This window comes from Pseudozyma hubeiensis, assembly GCF_000403515.1.
Source record: "Pseudozyma hubeiensis SY62 DNA, scaffold: PHS8, whole genome shotgun sequence".
Classification (NCBI taxonomy): domain Eukaryota; kingdom Fungi; phylum Basidiomycota; class Ustilaginomycetes; order Ustilaginales; family Ustilaginaceae; genus Pseudozyma; species Pseudozyma hubeiensis.
In genome coordinates, this window is record NW_012133790.1 from 136,888 (window position 1) to 151,029 (window position 14,142).

The window sequence follows — 14,142 nt, forward strand, 5'->3', positions numbered from 1 at the left end:
AATGCTGCTCAGATTGCACCGCTGCCCAACTTCCTAAACCATGGTAGGCGCTCTCTGGATCGAGAGTGGATCCGACAGCGACAGCGATGCTGCATCGCATAAGCAGTATGTCAAGGCACGAGCTCCTAGCGGCAATGCGGTAGCCGGTCCGTCCCGTCTGGGTGCGTCTCAGCTGCGCAAGTCGCCGCGACGTGCTGTTCCTGCGACTGCGTCCTCCTCGTCCTCGGTCATTGTCCTGTCCTCGTCGCAAGATCATTATCCCAGTGTGTCGAACAGGACACAGCGCAAGCGTAAGGCTTCGCTCGAATCGCTCGATAGCTCTGGCCGTGTCAATGCTCCTCCACAGCGTATGGTCGAGTCGACGCCCGGGCAGCGAATGGCACAGCTCCTCGCCGAAGCCTCTCCTGACACATCGCTGCCGAGCTTTCGTGATCTGCTTCGCCATCACAAGTTACGAACAGGCGCCACGTCTGCTCATGTTCCGCCATCTAGCGAGCGCGAACAATCCTGCTCCGCGGCTGGCCCATCTGTGTCGCGTTTAGCTTCAGCTTCACTTCGCGCGGGCTCGCTCAGACGCACCGCATCCCAACCCGTCGCTTCCAGCTCGCAGGAGGAACCCATTTCATCTCATTTCCGTACATCCATCCGTCGTCCCTCCAAGAAGTCGGCAGCCAGCGCAGCTTTGCCAGAAGTCATTGAAATTGGCTCCGATTCGATCGCGGATCCTGCCAGTGAAGCTGACGCTGCGCACCTCTTGCAGACGTCGTCCCCCATCCGGTCCCAATTCAGCAGCAAGCATCGTCTGCCTTCCAGTCAGCCTTCACCGACCTCTCCCCCGCATCGTGTTTCTGCTGCTCCAGAAAGACTCGGAGAGACAAGACGAGCTCGATCCACCTTCAGAGCCGACTCTGCTCCGATCATCATCTTGTCTAGCAGCCCGCCTCCGCCTTCGTTGCCGAGGCTTAGCCAGAGATCTTTGGCACAGACAGTCGAAGATATAGCCGAAGAGGAGTACAGCTCGCAAAACTTTCCACCATCGTCATTTACCTTCGAAGAGCCGCCGCCTAGTCCGCCCTTCTCGCTGGACGACCATCCAACAGAAGCAGATGCTACCTCGCCTCTGCTGGAAAGACGACGAGCACGAGAATCAGCATCGAATCCCAGCACACCAAAGAAAGCTCGGCCAATGAGCAGGACCGGATCGCTCCTAGAAGCGTTGGACAAGCTCTACACTGCTGAGGAGCAGAAGAGGGCCTCTGCCGATGTCACTGATCACGTCGATACCGGAGATGCTGCCTCCACGGCTGGCAAAAGCAAAGATGGCCCAAAGAGCAACGCATCTCCTTCGAAGGCGCAGAAAGCTGCAGCAGCCAAGCAGGCACGCGAAGCTAAGGCACGAGAACGCGAAGCCGTCAAGCTCGCCAAGGCGCAGGCTGCAGCGGAAAAGAAGCGCTTCCTGGAAGTCAATCGCCTGCGCACCTCGAAAGCCGACACGATGCGCGAGCTCATCGTTGACCTCGACCGCACGCTGTTCAGTGCGGGCCAGCCTTTTGCAGGATGTCAAGACTCGATCACGGCTCGATTCGAGGAGGAAGGAGCAAGCGTGCAGCTGTGCGACAGCGTGGTAGCTCCGCCACTTGTGCGATTCAGGAGGAAAGTCAAAGCGCAGTGGAATGCTGAGAGACGCCATTGGACGCCGTTGGACCGAGAAGAGATACGGCGGGAGGGTTTGGTGATCGTGTACATCGACGCAAAGGAAATCGTGCAGCAGGTTGCAGAGGGAGGCGAAGCAGGATTGGAGAGCTGGTACGGAGATCTGCAGCGGAGGCTCGGTGCGATGAATGGTGGTCGAGAGGCAAACGACGGACAGCCGCAGCAGGTGTTTCTCATCTGTCAAGGTTTGGTCAAGCACTACAGCAGGCTGCGGGCGAGCGAGAACAGAGCGTATACGGCGCGCATCCGACAGCAGTTGGCAGAGAACCAGCTTGCGGAAGATGCGACGACGACAGCTTCGGATGCTGCTCCGAAACCAGCGCGTCGAAAGGGCAACGCTGCCAGCAACACTACCACAGCCACTGCTAGAAGCAGCAGCGCTCCACCTCAAGCCCTCGTCGAACGCAGCCTGCTGCAGCTCAAACTCATCCATCGATGCTACGTCATCCACGCCGCCTCGCTCGTCGACGGCGTAGAGTGGCTCCATCAACTCACCTCGGACCTCTCGCTGAAACCGTACAAATCCCTCCGCGACACCCACCTCTCGTTCGCCGTCGATACCGGTCGCAACACCACCTCGTCCTCCTCCGCTGCCATCTACACAATGATGCTTCAGCAGATCCCGCGTGTCACCCCCGCCATCTCGCAAAGCATCACCACCATCTACCCATCCTTCCACTCGCTCGTGTCGGCGTACCAGCGATGCAAAGACGAAACGGAGGAAAAAGGGTTGCTCAGCAGCGTCCAGGTGGTCAGCAACAAGGACGGAACGGAGAGGAGAGCGAACAGGACCAATTTAGGGTTGCAGCTGAGTAAGAGGATTCATGCCGTCGTGAGGGGCAGGAATGCTGACTTGCTGATCAACAATCCCACCAAGGATTGACGTCTGGCTCACGAGATGCGATTTGACGGTATATGGGCAAGAACAACAAGAGGTTGCAAAATATGGCAGCGTGTGCAGGACAGTAGAGAAGAACACGCCCACAAACATCGATGCACAAGAGATGATGGATTCGTGCATGCTTTGGTATCAATAACAGGTCGCGATGTGATGAATTCGACACGAGACGCGAGGATGAACGCTTCTCGAATCGAGAAACAAGGACGGCGACGTCAAAGGGAGGGGGATGACGAAAAAGCAGCGAAAGGGTGATACTGATCCTGAGCAACGACTCATCCGACCAAAGGAGCGCGCTCCTCGTCCGTGACGGCGGTCCTGTTCCTGCTGGTAAAGATGGAGAGTACAGCCCTGAGAACGGCGATCAGGCTGATGATGAAGAAGGCGAGTGCCGACCAGTGGATGAATTTGCTCGAGGTCTGGTGCTGGAAGATGGCGAGCAGACTCAAGCTGATCACGAGCGCACCGGCGACGTCGCCCTCCGAGTACCACACGTAACCTGCGGCGGTGGACTCGAGGAACAGCAGCGAGAGGAACACAACGATCTTGGTGATGATGCCAGCCTTGTGCGTCATGGCGTTGACGCCGAACGCCTCGAAACCGGTGACGAAGAGGAGCACGACCACAAAGCCGTGGTAGAGGCTGAAAGGGAGGTGAACGAACACGGTGTCAGCCAAGTTGTTGGCGGTGTGGTGCACCTTGAGGGATCGGTAGCAGTGCGAGACGGTGCCGGCGATGAGCAGCATGACAACAAACGCGAGGATGGCGTAGATGCGATCGTGGTGTGCATTGACCTGCGCAGAGATGAGTCCAGAGTAGACGGCGTTGAGGATGCACAGTCCGGGGAACCTCCATCCGATGCCGTGGACGACGTGGGTGGATCCAGCATCGGTGAACTGGTACACGATCATGCCGAGGAACAGGAAGTGGATGAAGGGCCACACGCCGTAGATCCATCGTTCGGGCGAGAGGTAGGTCTCTTGCACCACCGGGTTGGCTCCCACGCCGAGTTGCGAGTAGACATTGCCCGTGGTGAAGAAGACGTAGGCCACGATGTTGGCTACTTTGAGCAGGAGGTCGTCGTTCCACGCCATCTTGGTCTTTAGGTTGGTAGGTGTGGTGGAGGTGAAAAGTCTTTGGTTGCACGGTTGGTGGTGAGAGGTCGAGAGTGGATTGTCTGGTTGATTGGCTCATATATCTGCTGCTGCTGCTGCTGCTGCTGCTGCTGCTGCTGCTGCTGCTGCACGGTATCGATCCAGGGTCGGAGTCTCGTGGTCGGTCTCAAGACTGAGCCCTGACCTCGCTTCGGGAGCGCACATTCCGATTCTCGCAGTTTCGACACGACACAGCACCGGCAGGAGCAGCAGCAGCTCGGCGACAAGAGGCGATCTCGTGTGTACAGTCACAGTCACATTTTTGTGGAGAAAATTCCCAGCAATTCCCTCGAGACTTTTTTGCAGACTCGCGACGCAAGGACAGAACGCACGCACGGTGACGCAGGCCGAGCATGCCAGATCCAAAGAGCCCCGCCAGCCAGCCAGCCAGCCTTTCGAGCGTCACGTCCCAAGTGGTCTCTACGATCCAGCTGAACAGGCAAAGCCTCGTTTTCGACGGTCCAAGATGGTCCTCGATATGACACTGGTCACACGACCTCGTCCAAGAGCTTGACCTCACTGTACTTCGCACCCTCCCATAGTCATCCTTGACCAGTCTTGGGTTGGTCTTCGTCCGCCTGTCACACCCGGAATCTGGTCATTCTGCTCGACCTGCGAAGGTGACCTCCCTTGTCGTCAGCAGTGGATCGGTTCACAGCATCAATGGACGGGAAGACATTCTGCTCGTGTACATCTCGGTGATGCCGGGATTGAATCATCCTCGCGGCAAGCATCCGCCTTGGTTCTTCGTGAAGCGTCATTCAGGGAGAGATTGAACGCTAGAGTTGAGTAAAGACATCGGAATGTTAGCGTGCAGAACTCAACATTGACAACAATTGACCCTGCCATCAATGAGGGACCGAGTAGTGCGCATATCGCACTTCCGCGGCTCCCGAACACAATGCACCTCGCCGCCGGCACGGCGTGAGTAGTCCCGCGTGTGATCATGTCATTGCGATGGAAGCCTTTCTCAGACCAGAAGTGCAGCGCAACTCCTCGAACACGTTTCATGCCGAATTTGATGGTAGCCACGGAGCCGCCGGCATGGACCGTTTGACCCGAGACACCTGTCGATCATAGCGGGCCAAGCACGTCCATGCTCCAGCAAGGAAAGCCCGAATCCTCTACGCTGATGCGATTCCTTAGCACTGCAGGGCTCAGTGAGCTCGATACAGTCGCGGCTGCCGGAAGCGCATGAAGGTTGCCCTGGAGAGTCGTGCCGTGATGTTGCACCGGAAGTCGTTGCTCCATCAAACTAAATATCGGCAAAAGGAGTTCGCTTAGCTGTCAAAGCTTGCAAGTGGATTTCCGTTGTTCGCACGTGCACAACGGACCGTCAGCATGACCGCCTTGCCTTTCGTAGATGCAACTCTCCCCGACCTCGAATTCATGCTTCTTGATCTCTGCACCGCCGCCGGCGACGTCAGTCGAGATGTTGAGCTTGTCAACGGAAACGTGTGAAGTCAGATCTACTTGCTCAATGATTCCAGACGAGGTCTTGTGCCGTCAATTGGAGCGACCGGCAGAACGTGGCAGCTGGTAAGCTGGATCTGTGCTGCAGGAGACCAGCTGTATCTGCCTTGACACCGACCGCCGGCAGCGAGTGTTCCGCCCTCGGGTGGCAAGGCTCGGCAACAGCAAAGGCGCTTAGCTTGGGCGTTATACTATCTCCGTCTTCCGATCTAGAGAGGAACGTTTGATGGAGTGCAGCCATCATCGGCTTACCCGACAACAAGCTTCGGCGAGGAACGTTTTCTCGCTTCCAGCTCCCCTGCACAGCTAATAGCTTTGCGCTGTGCCTTTCCTTCGTCGCCCAGCTTCTCTATCCTTTAGCTCGCCCATGTCTCGATGACTCGAAGGTATATAAGTACCGTCCTGTGAGGCTGAACACTAACAAGACATCCACGAATCTTTCAGCCGTCAGACACACTTCAAGATGAAGTTCTTCGCCATCACCTCCGTTCTTGCCCTTGCTGCCGGTCTCGGCGCCGCTTGCGACATCCCTCAGTCGACCAACTGCGGCGGCAACGTATACTCCTACGATGACATGAACACTGCCATTCAGGCTGGTCTTCAAGATGCGCAGAGTGGAGACAGGCCCGACAACTACCCTCACGCATACGTAGGTGTCTTGGCCAAAAAAAAAATATTCGAAATAATTAAAACCCGTCTTTTTTGGACCATGACGAGCAAAAGTCATTTATTGACTCTCCTCCTCTCGTTTTCTTTCACTTCATACAGAGAGACGAGCCCTCGGAGGGCATTGAACTGTGCTGCGGGTCGGGTCCGTGGTCAGAATTCCCACTAGTGTACAATGGACCATGTTTGTATCGATGCGAAAACTTGAAACGACGGCGGCGAGGTGGAAGATGAACGCGCGCTGTGGGGGGAGGAGGAGGATCAACAAGGAAAAAGTTGATATGCAGAATCCGGACTGACCCGCTTCATTCTCTGATCCCCTACAGACTACTCTACTGAAGACAACTACGTCTCTCCTGGCCCCGACCGTGTCATCTACCAGACCAACACGGGCGAGTTCTGTGCCACCGTCACGTACGTATGCGCCTGCCAGCGAACCTCTTCATCTGCCGAAACAGCCACTGACACTCGCTTCATTGCGTCTGACACCTCTTTGATATCACTTGCAGCCACACTGGTGCGGCCAGCTACGATGGCTTCACCCAATGCTCGTAAGGTATCCTGTTTCCTGCGCTACACGGCTGGACTCATCCAGCGTCCAAATGAAATCTTCCCCCTTCACGCTGCATCTGCATTTGGATGAAGCGACACCCGTATTCGACCCCCACCCATTCAGGACTCTGATGTCTGTCTCAGGCTGATGGGATAGTAACTGGACGAGTGAGCGATGATGGTGATCAAACTTGATCTGAGCGAGGCTCCGCGTGATATATGGCGAGGCCTGACAGCTTGGCAGCCGGCGGGATCCTGTTCGATCTCACATTCTGTTAAAATAACTGTTGGAAAATATGATTCCGGCCGTGAGCGCATTGCCACGCTGCCGAATCGTTCACAATCGAAGGATATGACGTAGCCGAACGGCGCGAGTGCAGTGTCGGCTGCTCGCTCTTGTCTTGAAAGCCAGCAGGGACCGACAACAAGCGAGCACCTTCACACAAACCTCTGGCTCGCTGCCGAATTTCGACAGCAAAGAGGGCTGGCCTGTTGCCACGCAACCTCACGCTGTACCCTAGCTGACATGCTACGAGTGCAGCCACTGCTGTATTGTTGTCGACGGCCGGGATGCTGCTGAAAAGGGTGCTCAAACTCACCGTGATGCTATTTTCTGCAACCGAGGCTCGTCGAGATGCAGCGTTGCAGAGGCAAGGCACCAATGCAGATCGAAACATGAAACGGTCACTGTGCAATACATACTCCACGTTACGCATCTCGTGGAATAGGGATGAGAGGATTGCTCGACATACACAGAGTCGATGCCTTGGCCTGTCGTCAGGTGCATGAACTTGTTTCAGCGAAGGGTCTTTTTGGACGACGACGAAGAAAACGACTGGCAGTCGGAACCAGAGAAGAAGCAACGTCACCTCCTCATCTCGCTTGCCTCGTGATTTCAGGGCTTTCTCCTCTGGGTGTTTGATCCCAAATTATGCAAACCGAGACTCGGTGGTACACTTTCAAAAAGCTGAAGGTGTGTGTGGTCCAGCGAAGTCTGCTCTGCTGCCTTTGTGCCCTTCGACCTGCAGCGGCTTGCAGAAGACCTCAACTCCGCTTCTCGAGTGTCTTTCAAAATACGCAAGTCGCCGACCAAGCCGCGCAGAGAGCAGCGACGCGGCGGTGGCTGCACCAAAGGCGTGCGCGCGGTCCATGTAAAGTGTGGGATTTCGGACGCTCGTCATCAACAGCAGGCTGAGATATCATTCAATTTCTGCATTGCCAAAGCAAACCGCAACCCGTCATCTATTGTCACACACTCGCGCTCGCGCTCACTTGCTTGCCGGTGCTGCATGCGACTCCTAGCTTGCACTTCCATCATACCTTGTCAAGCCTCGTCCCTTTCCGACGACCCACTCGACTTCCCTTTCATCCCCTTTCTCGATTGCCACCACAAGATACACGTTGGCGCGGCTCTCGGACATTGACCGCGCCCAGCAATCGCTTTGGACTCTCCTTCTGAGCGCTTAGTCCAAACCCCTTGCAGCATCGTCGGATCGGAACATCCGCTGCTACGTTAGGTGGGCTGAAGGATTGCTCCCCCTAAACGGCTCGTCCGCTGCAAGAGCAGTCACAGCTCTATTATACCCGTGCACGGCACATCCGGCTCCGTACGCAACGACATCGTTTCCGAATCTTTTGCGAGCACTCATATCAACTACACAGCCTCCTGTCGGCTGATCCGCAGCCACAACTAGATCCGGCAACGATGGCGCACGCTTCCAACGGCAGCGTCACATCTGGCGACGACGGTAAGTCTTTGGCTCTCGAATCTCTTCCTTCCCCACCCTCGCTCCTACATGACCCCAAGCGGTCCGATCGGACCAAGCCTGACGCTGCGGCCCAGAAACGGGATTAGCAGCGCAGCCTCATAGCATCTGGCCTTGGCATTTGCTTGCACAATAGGCAGCCGCTCGAGCCTCTTGCAGCGAGCTCAGCCTGGTCAGCGTGTCTGCACGCAGCGAACAGCCGTCAAGCAACGAACAAAACGCTTCCTGCCTGGAATGCATTCCTTCATCACTGCCCTCTTCCGCACTCTTGATCCCTCTTTTCTCATGTAACAAGCGACACTGACGCTCTCTCCCTCTCTCATACGCTGCTCACTCCGTTGAACATCTCCGCAACCATTCCCTTTCTTTCATTGATTGGCAACGCTCGCTTCGTCCACCATCCTCTCCACTACCGTCTCGATCATGGCTGCCGAAACACATCCACCGTACCCTCATCATATCCGCCGCACCTCTTCATACTCACTACTTACGCGTGCACGTCGACTCTCCGTCGGCGCCCGCTCTTTCGTTAACGTTGCGCTCGACTTTCGCGACTCATCCGCATCGACGCCGCCTTCGCCACCCCCTGTACCACCACTGCCTTCACACGTTCGCGCGGATGCCGACCAACTCCTTGGTCCGTCAACGTCTACTGTTGATCGGTCCTCCGCATCCGCTCTATTACCCTCCTCCGCCGCCTCCACTCGCAAACCAAAAGTCGCCGAAGCCGTCTACAGCTTCAAGCTCCTGGAGGCATTGAGAAAGGGCGATCAGCAAGCTCTCATCCCTCTCCTACAACCTTCCGCCAAAAACTCGAACGTTCTCGCAAAGGAAAGCACCAGTCCGCTCCACCTTGCCGTAAAGTGCGCCGACTTCAACATCATCTCGTTCCTTCTGAACTACAAGACCATCGACCTCAACGCGGTCGAGGCTCAGCAGGGCAACACGGCCCTCCACATCGCCTCGGCTTCCGGTCGTGACGATGTCGTTCAGCTCTTGCTCGATCAGAACGACATCGACGACTCTAAGCCCAACAAGGACGGCAGAGATGCACTGGCAGTAGCCAAAACGCCCGAGATCGCCCAACAGATCCAAGTCAGCCGCGCACAGCTCAATGCCAAGTATCTCGACCTGCTCGCCGCATACGAGCAGGATGCCGCCGGTGCCGACGTCAAGATTCACCAGCTCCTCGATTTGCCACGACATGCTGTCATCGACCTCAACGCAAATAGTAGCAACGGCAGCACGCTCCTGCACGAGGCCGTCAAGCGCAAAGACACGCGCATGATCGAAACCGCCGTGCGCAAGGGTGCAGACGTCTACGCCCGCGACCGTCGCGGCAAGCGTGTCAACGACGTCACCAAGGACGAAAAGGTCAAGGCGCTCCTGCGTCAGCTCCACAACGCCGACGCTGCCAAAGCATCCCAAGCCAGCCAATCCGGTCAGCCACCCTCCTTCAAGGGCTACCTCGGCAAGTGGACCAACATCGCTCATGGCTACAAGACGCGATGGTTCGTGCTCGAGGACGGCATCCTCTCTTACTACCACAGCCAGGACGACGAGGGCAAGCAGTCACGCGGTGCCATCAACATGCGCTACGCCAAGATCCGCGCCGACAACAACGACAAGCACCGCCTCGAGATCCTCAGCGAGACGGGCAAGGGCACCTCCAAGCTCTACCTCCGCGGCACACATCCCGTCGAGCGCGCACGTTGGGTGCAAGTGCTCCAGCAGACCAAGGAGTTCTTCAACCTCGAGCGACAGTCGAGCCGCGCAACAGCGACAGAGTCCATCTACCGTCAACGTGCTCCCTCCTCGTCCTCCCTCTCGGCCGGGCAGGGCATCCAGGGTGCCACGGTGCTCGCCAACCCCGCCGGCATCGTACGTCCTTCGTCGACTGCACCGAGCGAGAAAGGAAGCCGCAGCGGTCTGCTCTCGCTCAAGTCCCCCAGCACACAGCCTCCTTCGGGCGCCGCGAGCGAACGATCGCTACCTCTTCTCAATCGCAGCCCAAGTCTGCTCAGTCGCTTGTCGAGCGGCGAACGAGCAGACGACGATGCTGGCGCGAGCGCTGCCGCTGGACGCATCCCATATGAGAGCGAGTTTTCGCTCACCGCCGAAACGCTCAAGGCGCAGGCAGAAGCAAGTCAGCGCCTCGTCGAAACGCTGCTGGCTTCCAACGCTCTTCCCTCCGGTAGCGTTGATGGTAGCGAGGGCAAGCACAGCCGCGCCTCGTCGGGCTCATTGGTGAGCAATGGCGACTCGCTGCGGTCGGCGCTCGAGGCCGCCGTCAGAAGCAATTTTCAGTTGGTCGAACGCTACCAGACCATGGTCAGCGCACGCGAAACCTACATGATCAAGCGCTACGAACGCGAACTGCAGATCAAGCACCTCTGGGAGGAGAACATGGCCGTCTTGGCACAACAGCACGCCGAGATGGAGTCGCAGCTCAAGGAGGCCGCTGCCGAAAATGCACGAAGGCGCAAAGCGCTGCGCGAGGTGCGCGAGACCATGGGCTCGTCGCCCGGCTCGATCCTGTCGCCTGGTGGCGCTGGTGTTGGCATCGGCGCGGGGCTCGCGGCCTCCGGCTCCATGGCATCGTCGCTTCACAACGCACGCCGTCACTCGACGCTTCAGTCGTACGAGACTGCTGATAGCGGCAATGCGGGATCCCTCGCTGCACGCCGCCTGGGCGAGCAGGGCGGCGCTCAGCTGCAGCTCGACGATCAGCTGACTCCTCCTATCCAGGGCCAACGCTCGGCCATCATGGGAATCGCAGACGACACGAGCATGGCGCGCGACTCGATGGACGATGCCGAAGACGACTTCTTTGACGCGATCGAGACGGGTGATCTGCCAGGACTCAAGGTCGAGCAGGCGCTCAGCCAGCCCGAGACCGACACCAACAAGTGGCCCGAGAAGTTTGACAAGAACATGCTTGACGACCTCGTCATGGCTTCTTTCGAGCCGTACAAGCACCTGCGAACGCATATGCCCATCGGCAAGGATGACCGACCTTCGGTCTCGCTGTGGGCGATTCTGAAGAACAACATCGGCAAGGACCTGACCAAGATCTCGTTCCCTGTCAGCTTCAACGAACCCACGTCGATGCTGCAGCGCATGGCCGAGGACATGGAGTTCTCCGAGTGCCTCGACGCCGCATCGATGCAGGAAGACTCGACCAAGCGTATCGCCTACGTCGCCGCTTTCGCCATGAGCAACTACTCGTCGACGATCGGTCGAATCGCAAAGCCGTTCAACCCGCTGCTGGGCGAGACGTTCGAGTACATGCGTCCAGACAAGAAGTACAGGTACTACTCGGAGCAGGTCTCGCACCACCCGCCCATCTCGGCCTGCTTCGCACAGTCGCCTACGTGGGACTACATGGGATGCGTCGATGCCAAGTCCAAGTTCCTCGGCCGCACCTTTGAGATCCGACCGACCGGCGTTGCCCACGTCAACCTCAAGGTGCCACGAAAGTGGGTCAACACGGACAAGGAGCTCAAGAGCGCGCCTTTGTTGACCGACGACCACGTGATGGAGCACTACTCGTGGAACAAGGTGACGACGTCGGTTTCCGGATTCATTGTAGGCAGTCCCACCATCGACCACTTTGGAGACATGGAGGTGACGAACCATGCGACGGGCGACCGCTGCGTGCTCACGTTCAAGCCACGAGGCTGGCGAGGCAAGGACGCGTTCGAGATTCGCGGCAGCGTGTACGACGCGCAGGGGACGCTGCGATGGGACATTGCGGGTCGCTGGAACTCGCAGCTGGTGGCGCGAAAGTGCGGTGCCGGATCGGGCGACCTGAATCCGGACCAGACGGTGGATGCACCGGACGGACAGATCGCCACGGCACAGCCGCTCGCCGAGTACCTGTTGCTGTGGCGCAACTCGGAGAAGCCGGCGTCGCCGTTCAACCTGACACCGTTCGCCATCACGCTCAACTCGTGTCCCGACGACCTGCGCCCCTGGCTCGCGCCCACCGACTGCCGACTGCGACCCGACTTGAGCGCGTTCGAGAGCGGCAAGTTTGACCAGGCCAATGACCTCAAGCAGAAGCTCGAGAATTATCAGCGAGAGACGAGGAAGAAGCGCGAGGCGGGCGAGCTGCCGCCGCACGAGCCGCGCTGGTTCAAGAGGACCACGGATCCGGATACGCGCGAGCAGCTGTGGCAGCCTGCGCCCGCGACGCCGGGTACGGGTGCCGGCGGCAAGGAGACCACGTCGTACTGGGCCGAGAGGTACGACGTCGGATCCAAGAAGACCAAGGGTCAGCAGGCCGATTGGAACAACGTGTACCACATCTTTGGTGATTTTGAGGTTCGTTGAAGTTGCATCGCAGGCCATTGCTCTGGTTTGCTCTCGATACACACATACCCTCCGCGGCTCGACTGTTTCGGTTTCGCTTTCATGACCTTCTCATCCATTCAACAGCATCCAAGTGCATGTATATAGTTTGCAAAACAACGATTCTGGTTGCTAGATCTGTTCTCGTTGGGGAATGAGAGTGTGCCTGCCTATGGTCCTTGAAGTGACGGTTACATGCAGGGGCTGCCTGCAGTCGAGTCGCTTTGTGGAAAAACGTGGACACACGCGACACACGCACATTGTGTGTGATTGGCCAGATGCGACTCGCCTTTTCGCCGAGTGCAGGCGAGTCGCGGAGAGAGAGAGGCACAGAGCGGAGCGATTAGATTTGATTGTGCTTTTTCGGCTGCTTGGCTTGACTCGAACTGCCAAAAAAAAAGTCTGATTTGAGAAGAAAGGTTCAAGACGGGCACGCGTGCATGCCATCTTTCGGGATAGCTTGCGAGCTCTCCACCATCATCATCACTTCCTTTCCCGGCAGCGACAATGAACACGGCACCTTCACCGTTACCTGCTCTGCAGGGTAAGCAGCTCATCGTGTTCGATTTTGACTGGTAAGTTTGGGTCCTTGGATGATCACGCCGCGGGTCTGTATGGATGCGTCTTGGTCAAACGTATCAAGTTGCTGATCTCGGCTTGCTCTGCTTTCGCCGCATACAGGTCGCTGGTTGATCAAGACACGGACCGATACGTACACGAAGTTCTCTGCCCACCTCTTCGGGCCGAGCTGCAACGACGCAAGAAAAGCGAGCAGTTCACCGATCTCTGCGCATCGCTTCTCGTCAAGCTTCACCAACAAGGTGCAACGCCGGACGACATTCGATCCGCGCTCCAGACCCTACCCTTCCACCCGGGTGTCAAACGCGGTGTCAGCAACCTCAAAGCTGCCGGTCAGACCACCTTCTTCCTCTTGTCCAACAGCAACACCGTCTACATCGACACCATCCTGCGTCACCACAAGCTCGAATCGCTCTTCGACGAGATTGTCACCAACCCGGCAGCGTTCAACGATTCCGGTGCGCTCATCTTGCAACGCCGCGTCCTTGCGACGGCGGAAAAGCAGCACGGATGCAAGGTCGGTTGCAGCGCAAACATGTGCAAGGGAGAAGAGCTCGATGCGTTCCTGCAGAGGAACGGGGGCAGGGATGCGTTTGATAGGATCATCTACGTGGGTGATGGTGGGAATGATTTCTGCCCCGTACTGAGGTTGCAGCCGAAGGACCTGGCATTCGTGAGGAAGTTCAGAGGGTTGCAGACGAGGATCGCGAAGGAAGGAGGCGTCAAGGCAGGGGTCAAGTACTGGAACGGTGCTTGGGAGTTGGAGGGTTACTTGAACGAGGCGAGGGGCGAGCCTGCGTTGGATTACTGATTGGAGTGTAGGTTATAGGAAAGATCCGGTAATAGAGTGAGTCAAATGCTTGCTTGCGGACGTGTGGATGAGCGCTGAATTCGGATGCGCGATGCATCCGGATAGCGCTGAGTGCGGAATCCTAAAGAGGGACTCAACAGTCGCATCGTTTCCGATGGTCACGTTCAAAGGCGTCTC

At 57.5% G+C, this 14,142-nt stretch overlaps 5 protein-coding genes across 5 annotated transcripts; 4 read left to right on the forward strand and 1 right to left on the reverse strand.

Moving 5' to 3' along the window:
* Positions 1 to 40: 40 nt before the first annotated feature.
* PHSY_000547 (hypothetical protein) lies at positions 41 to 2,596 on the forward strand (the record flags this gene model as incomplete). The annotated part of the gene is made up of 1 exon (XM_012331184.1): positions 41 to 2,596. One exon carries the CDS (start codon positions 41 to 43, stop codon positions 2,594 to 2,596), a length of 2,556 nt encoding a protein of 851 aa, XP_012186574.1.
* Positions 2,597 to 2,886: 290 nt separating this feature from the next.
* On the reverse strand, positions 2,887 to 3,705 carry PHSY_000548 (hypothetical protein; the record flags this gene model as incomplete). The annotated part of the gene is made up of 1 exon (XM_012331185.1): positions 2,887 to 3,705. The coding sequence occupies one exon, from the start codon at positions 3,703 to 3,705 to the stop codon at positions 2,887 to 2,889; it is 819 nt and encodes a 272-aa protein (XP_012186575.1).
* Positions 3,706 to 5,197: 1,492 nt separating this feature from the next.
* Positions 5,198 to 8,311, forward strand: PHSY_000549 (hypothetical protein; the record flags this gene model as incomplete). Its single annotated transcript, XM_012331186.1, has 5 exons — positions 5,198 to 5,304; positions 5,683 to 5,887; positions 6,007 to 6,049; positions 6,231 to 6,460; positions 8,141 to 8,311. 5 exons carry the CDS (start codon positions 5,198 to 5,200, stop codon positions 8,309 to 8,311), a joined length of 756 nt encoding a protein of 251 aa, XP_012186576.1.
* A 334-nt stretch (positions 8,312 to 8,645) lies between these two features.
* Positions 8,646 to 12,557, forward strand: PHSY_000550 (hypothetical protein; the record flags this gene model as incomplete). The annotated part of the gene is made up of 1 exon (XM_012331187.1): positions 8,646 to 12,557. One exon carries the CDS (start codon positions 8,646 to 8,648, stop codon positions 12,555 to 12,557), a length of 3,912 nt encoding a protein of 1,303 aa, XP_012186577.1.
* Positions 12,558 to 13,082: 525 nt separating this feature from the next.
* On the forward strand, positions 13,083 to 13,965 carry PHSY_000551 (hypothetical protein; the record flags this gene model as incomplete). The annotated part of the gene is made up of 2 exons (XM_012331188.1): positions 13,083 to 13,150; positions 13,257 to 13,965. The coding sequence occupies 2 exons, from the start codon at positions 13,083 to 13,085 to the stop codon at positions 13,963 to 13,965; spliced, it is 777 nt and encodes a 258-aa protein (XP_012186578.1).
* Between the last annotated feature and the right edge of the window lie 177 nt (positions 13,966 to 14,142).